At 32.7% G+C, this 6534-nt stretch overlaps 1 protein-coding gene across 1 annotated transcript; it reads left to right on the top strand.

Annotated features, from left to right (window-relative positions):
• The first annotated feature begins 2591 nt into the window (after positions 1-2591).
• LOC113045247 (ubiquitin-60S ribosomal protein L40) lies at positions 2592-4264 on the top strand. Its single transcript, XM_026205484.1, has 5 exons — positions 2592-2693; positions 3465-3574; positions 3739-3825; positions 3913-4015; positions 4113-4264. Exons 2-5 carry the CDS (start codon positions 3472-3474, stop codon positions 4204-4206), a joined length of 387 nt encoding a protein of 128 aa, XP_026061269.1. The 5' UTR covers positions 2592-2693; positions 3465-3471; the 3' UTR covers positions 4207-4264.
• Positions 4265-6534: the final 2270 nt, after the last annotated feature.

Here is a 6534-nt window from a genome sequence, read left to right as displayed (position 1 = left end):
GTGTCTGTGTGTGTATGTGTGTGTGTGTGTGTGTCTGTGTGTGTGTGTGTGTGTGTGAATGTTTGTTTCTGTGTGTGTGTGTGTGTGTGTGTGTGTGTTTTCTCTCCTGTAGGATCATCTACACCACTCTGGTTTTGTCTATGGAGGTGTTTGAGCCGTTTGTGGGATATTATTTCTTCAATGCTCTGCTGCTGCTGCTGCAGGCGCTGCACATGTACTGGGCTTATCTCATCCTCAGAATGATCTACAAGTTTCTCTTCTTAGGGAAAGTAAGTCAATCCTTCCGTCCATCAGATCTGCAAGTCCCAGAAACTATTTAGACACTCGTACTGTATGTCTGAATTAAATGACCTAGCAGTGGTATTTTAGGGTTATATACTGTCAGAGTGTTTTTTAATATTATGAATAAGCTTATATTTATATTTTCAGTTTTCATTTTAATTGTGGTTTAAGTTTCGGAAGTTCTGTTAAGAGCTTTTTGTCTTTTTTTATTAGTTTTTGTTTTATATAAAAATATTCGTGTTTGGCATTCATTTATTTTGATTCCAGTTTTATTTCAGATTATTTATTTCAGTTGGTTTTATTCAGGGTTTTTTTTTTCATTTTATTTTTAATTTAAGTAAAGTTTTTAGAACTTTATTTTATTTTTATTTATTTTTTACATTTACTTTTATTTTTTATTTTTATTTGAAAAAACTAAAAGTTTTAGTAATTGTGCAGTGCTTCTGTCATTTTTATTACTTTTTGTTTTAATATACATTTCTTTTTAGCTTTAATGTATTTCAATTTAATTCTCACTTGTAACAAATTTAATACTTCAATTTAAATGATTTATTTCAGTTAATTTTACTTTTATTTTACATATGTTGTAAATAGTTTTTTGTACTTTTGTCATGTGCTTTTGCCAGTTTTTAATGTATTTATTTTTATATCAGTTATAATTTTAGTCATTTTAGTTTTTTCATGTTTGCATTTTATTTTGTGTATTTTAGTTACAAAAATGTGTGATATGTGCTCAGAGGAACTTATTTACCACATGGACTAATTTCAAAAAGCATTGCACATTGTGATCAATAATTCGACTGACACATATTTGATTAATTCAAACAAACCCAAAGATGTGTGTCTCAGTCTGACTTTGACCTCCTCTGCTCCAGCTGGACAAGGACGAGCGCAGCGATGTTGAGAGTGAACCAGAGGAGGGAAGAGAACGAGGAAGAGGAAGATCGTTTCTTCCTGGAGGAAGAGGAAGGTGGTTCTGGACTCCAGGCTGGCGATGCTGAGCTCCAGCTGTGTCTTAAATAACTTGACCAATCAGAAAGCCGACGCGAACAGAAGACTACCCAAAGCCAGATAGCGGCTCTGAGACGTGTTACTCCTTCATCCGTGCTGAGATGATCAGAAACAGAGACACAAGAACACACTTTACTCTCATTTACACTCCAGTAACTAACTCAAGCACTTATGAGGGAGAGGCAGATCAAGCAATGTCTCTTCATTTAGTCGCATCTCAAAATCACTACTAAAACAGTAGAACTGAATAGAAATAAAAAGACTTGCTGACGTGTGCATTCAGCTCATGGGTGCAAACCCATATCAGTAATGTTCATTCTGTAATAAATGGACTATAAATAACTTTTGAATGAAAAATACTGAAAATACTCTGTATTTATTGTGCACTTGTATGATGAAAATATTTGAAACAAATGATTTGTTTTGTAAATATAGCTGTCGATTTCATTTTGAATATGTTTTAATGTCCTCTGGTAGAATTTATGAATATATTGTGAAATATCTTGCCTTTGTCGTTTTCTCTGTATAAATATTTTACTTGATAAAATAATTATTTATTATTTATATAAAATTATAAAATTGTAAATTATTTAAACAAATCGCAAATCATGTGTAATAAAGATATTTTATAATTAAAAATTGTATTTATTTAAAAATATACATACATTTGAAAAATATTTTAATTTATCATTTAGTAATTACAACACTGTATATGTATTAATATTGTATATAATATATATAATATAAGTATTATTACATTTAATTGTATTTTATATATACATGTGAAAAAATATTCTAAATGTATAAATATTAATGTAAATATTAATTTGTAAATTATGAATTCACACATTTAATTGTACATTTAAGGTTTAATAATAAAATATTAATGTAAATATTAATTTGTAAATTATGAATTCACACATTTAATTGTACATTTAAGGTTTAATAATAAAATAATCTTAATAATATAATGATATATGTATGTATGTATGTGTGTGTATATTATTATTATAAAATATTACATTTTAAATTGTGACAAATCACACTACAGTTTTAATTTTACATTTCATTCTACATATTAAATAATATTTAGTAATATCAGAATTACATATGTATACAGCAGACACCAAACGTCACCCAGATCACAGTAAACACATAATAAATAACAGATCATACATTTATACAAAATTAACACAGACCTTATTTTACGACCTTTAACTCTGATTCTGAAGAAAAATGTTTGTATTGGCTTGAAAACACGTTTTGTGACAGCAGCGCGCTGCGGTTCCGCTCCGCTCCTGCAGGCGGCAGTAAAGCCGCTCTTACGCTCAAATACACGCGATCTTCACGCGCGAGGAACGCGTCGTTCTTTTTCCGCCTGCATCAGCAGCGACTGCGAGGTGAGGATTACTGTCCGCGCTTTTATCTAGTTTTAACGTCTTTTCTCTCCTTATTCACATTTATGTTTGTGCGTATGTGTACATGAGATGTTTACGTTCACGAAAGGAGCGATTAAAGCTGGTTATGCGTTGGATTTAGACGCGTTTGTGTGGTTTGAAGTTGATTATGTCGTGATGGAGTGTCATGGCCGCTTCTGCCATGCGTGTGAGAGAAACTGATAGAAAAACACAACAAACACACAGTAAAGCGACAGAAACCTACAATACATGCATGGTTTTATATATATATATATATATATATATATATATATATATATATATATATATTATTCTGCTTAAGTTAGCTATATTTTGTTGCAATACGTGTCCCTGTCAGCGTTTGAATATCATAAAACTGATATGTGACGCGCAGTAACGTTAGATGCTGATGATTACTAATAGGTGTTTTTGCTATCATTCAATTATAATTATATCTATATATCCGTATATATCAGGATATATGGCAATTATATTGTATCTTAAGTTATTAATATGGCGCATTGCCAAAATCATGGAAGTATCATTGTATTGCAGATACTGATTTGTTACTGAAACATGGTATAAGTGAAAACAACTAACTTAGAAATGTCAAAAATATCGTACTGCAGCATTTTTGCTGCTTCTGTTCCTCTGATCATCCTGTGCACGTGACAGATGCTGCTCACCAGCCGGTGTTTGATGCTCTCATTGGCTCTGAGTGATCTTGATTGTCTCTTTTCTTCTGTGTGACAGTGGTAAGATGCAGATCTTTGTGAAGACCCTGACCGGTAAGACCATCACCCTCGAGGTCGAGCCCAGCGACACCATCGAGAATGTGAAGGCCAAGATCCAGGACAAGGAGGGTGTGTATGAACCTCAGCAGAGAACAGGCTTTCACGCTTCATTTACACTTACACAGCCTTAACATGTCTTTGAGAGGCGTGGAAGTCTTAAATGTGTTGCAATGTGTGTGTGTGTGTGTATATAAATATTGTTCCGAGCACTAGCATGTGTTTATTATCCTCAGGTATCCCTCCTGACCAGCAGCGTCTGATCTTCGCTGGCAAACAGTTGGAAGACGGCCGCACGCTGTCAGACTACAACATTCAGAAAGGTGTGTGAAAACTGTCTTTAAACAGAAAGCCGCTCTCATGTCACGTGCTCCTGTGTTTACTGGGCGGATGTGTGTGGTTTCTGTCAGAGTCCACGCTTCACCTGGTGCTGCGTCTCAGAGGAGGCATCATCGAGCCGTCCCTCAGACAGCTGGCACAGAAATACAACTGCGAGAAGATGATCTGCCGCAAGTAAGAGCGCACGCTTCACTGCTGACGTCTGGTGTAGGTCGTGTGTGTCTGATGGTGTTGTGTTGAGAGTGTAATGATGATAAAGCCATGTTCTCAGGTGTTACGCTCGTCTGCATCCACGTGCCGTCAACTGCCGCAAGAAGAAGTGCGGCCACACCAACAACCTGCGTCCCAAGAAGAAGCTGAAGTAGACTGGAGCGTCTCTGTGTTTCAGGAGCGTCTTCTTTCAAATAAATTGTTGAAAACAGTTTCCTGGAGTTTGTCTCTTCATTTGCCAGCTGTTGTACTTTCATGTTCTTTTCCTTCTGTGTAAAAAATAAATCTTAGAGATGCCCATTAACCATTTTGTGTCTTCATACTTCGCCGAGGACATATTTTTCAAGTGTGTCTGATTTAATTAGTTTTATTGGTAAAAAGGTTTTGTAAACGATTTCATGTACATTTCAAACCAGGCATTGTGAAATTCTTCTTTGCAGAGGCAATAAAGGTATATATAGAATCTAACAAAGCAAGGATGTTTTTTGCATTTATTTTTTAAAAGTACAAACCATTTTAAGCCAAACCTGTTGTTAAAATAAAATTGTCTATTAAAAGTTTTTATTTTTTATGTATATCTTGCATGTAAACATTTCATAGCATTTCATATAGTATGAAAGAAAAAAAAAAAAAATTTGTATAAATGTAATTTTAAGAATACTACAGATTGCTTAAGATTAAAAAAAAAAGTATGAACTTTTAAACTCTAAAGTGTTACCAAAAAAACTTTTAACGAAACATTTTAGTCTGTTTTCTAGTTTTGCTCGGGCATTTATTAAGCAACTCGTATGAAACCAATGCTTATTCAATATAAAACTAATTTTGCAAGCTTAATATCTAATAATAATAGCTACTAATATCAGATTGTCTATTAAACATTTTCTAAGTGAGAAGAATTAAAATGTAAAAGAGAAGCATGGTATGAAGTTGAATCTCCAAACTCAGTTATTTTTAAATGAATTCTGAATTTATGAACTTTAAACAATGTATGTAAGTTGAAATCAAACAGTTGAAATGTTAAATGTCTTCAATACTAATTTTGCCTTTATTTATTTACTTGTGCACAGAACAACTTATAAAGTATGGGCTTTTAAAACTAAGAATTCACAAGTTTTGAAAATGCATTTTAAGCACATATAATATTTAAAGCTATGCACATTTAAATCAGTCTGATGTTACCATTGGTTTAAATATTACTTTTCCAGGATGCTTTGTGCACATGTAAATGCAATAAACCACACAGTTAAATCAATGTAAAACAGATTTATTCAGCGGGTTTGCAAGAAAGCTCTCGGATCACAGTAAAACGCTGGATCACTCACGAGCAGAAACGTTTGTCCTTGAAAAGAGTTCTTGCCACTTTCTCCAAATCAAATCACGCATGCTCTCATTGTCGATTATACAAAGCAGTAACATACTCAAGTAATGCATGAAGAGAGGAGAAGAAATATAAAAGTAAACATCTGTTTATTTGATCCTATATATCTATACAGCACACAAATACAAACATGGCTCGTGCGGTCCGTGCCGATCCCTTTGGATTGAAAGAACACATAAAAACAGGCTGTTGGGACTTCAAATACTGCAGTTTCTTGTGCTATAATAAAGATACTGTATAATGCAACATCCAATACACAGCTGTACAACCATTACAGCCTTTGACTTAAAGAAAGAGTTCAGCCAAGAAAGAACATTTGCTAAAAAATCAGGTTTGGAGAAATGTAGCATTGCATCAGAGTCTCATCAATGGATGCTCTGCAGTGAATGGGTGCCGTCAGAATGAGAGTCTGATTAAAAACATCCCAATAATCCACAGCACTCCAGTCCATCAGTGAACATCTGAAGAAGACTAAAGCTGAAACAAATGCAGTATTAAGATATTTTCAATTTTTAGACAATTGCTACCGGCTCCACAATCCATAATATAGCTTTTTTCTCGTTTTTTTTTTTTTTTTTTTTTGCATTAAAAAATAATAATAAAAAAACATTTTAAAAATCTATTGGGAAAAAAAATTAAATCAAACATTTTTTTTTTTGTTTTTTTTTTTACAATGGATCACATTAGCAATTCAATGCATTTTAATGCACACACACACTTCTACACTGTAATTTTTTAACTAAATTATTACAATTTAAACATTTTAACTAACAATTTTGTAATGTTTTAAATAGGTTAACTATATAGTATTTAATTAAAACCATAATATAAAATTAGAACTGAATATAGATTAAAACAAAGAGAAAAATATATATATATATATATATATATATATATATATATATATATATATATATATATATATATATATATATATATAAAGACAGGGTAAAAGATAAAAATGCCAAAAATATATAAATTAACTTCAGAAAAAATAAAACCTACAGTGATCAATGTCTATACAACTGTGTTTTGCACTGGAGTGCTGTGGATTATTGGGATGTTTTATCAGCTCTCATTCTGACGGCACCCACTGCAGAGCATC

This window comes from Carassius auratus, chromosome 27 (assembly GCF_003368295.1).
Source record: "Carassius auratus strain Wakin chromosome 27, ASM336829v1, whole genome shotgun sequence".
NCBI lineage: Eukaryota > Metazoa > Chordata > Actinopteri > Cypriniformes > Cyprinidae > Carassius > Carassius auratus.
The sequence above is the reverse complement of the archived record's forward strand: the minus strand, read 5'-3'. Positions and strand labels throughout refer to the sequence as shown.

What these genes read in the sequence shown, in the direction of transcription:
- LOC113045247 (XM_026205484.1), top strand. Translation starts at nt 3,472, where the DNA reads ATGCAGATCTTTGTGAAGACCCTGACCGGTAAGACCATCACCCTCGAG. An exon ending in CAAGATCCAGGACAAGGAGG is followed by an intron (nt 3,575 to 3,738) that starts GTGTGTATGAAC and finishes TATTATCCTCAG; the next exon opens with GTATCCCTCCTGACCAGCAG. An exon ending in GAGAAGATGATCTGCCGCAA is followed by an intron (nt 4,016 to 4,112) that starts GTAAGAGCGCAC and finishes CCATGTTCTCAG; the next exon opens with GTGTTACGCTCGTCTGCATC.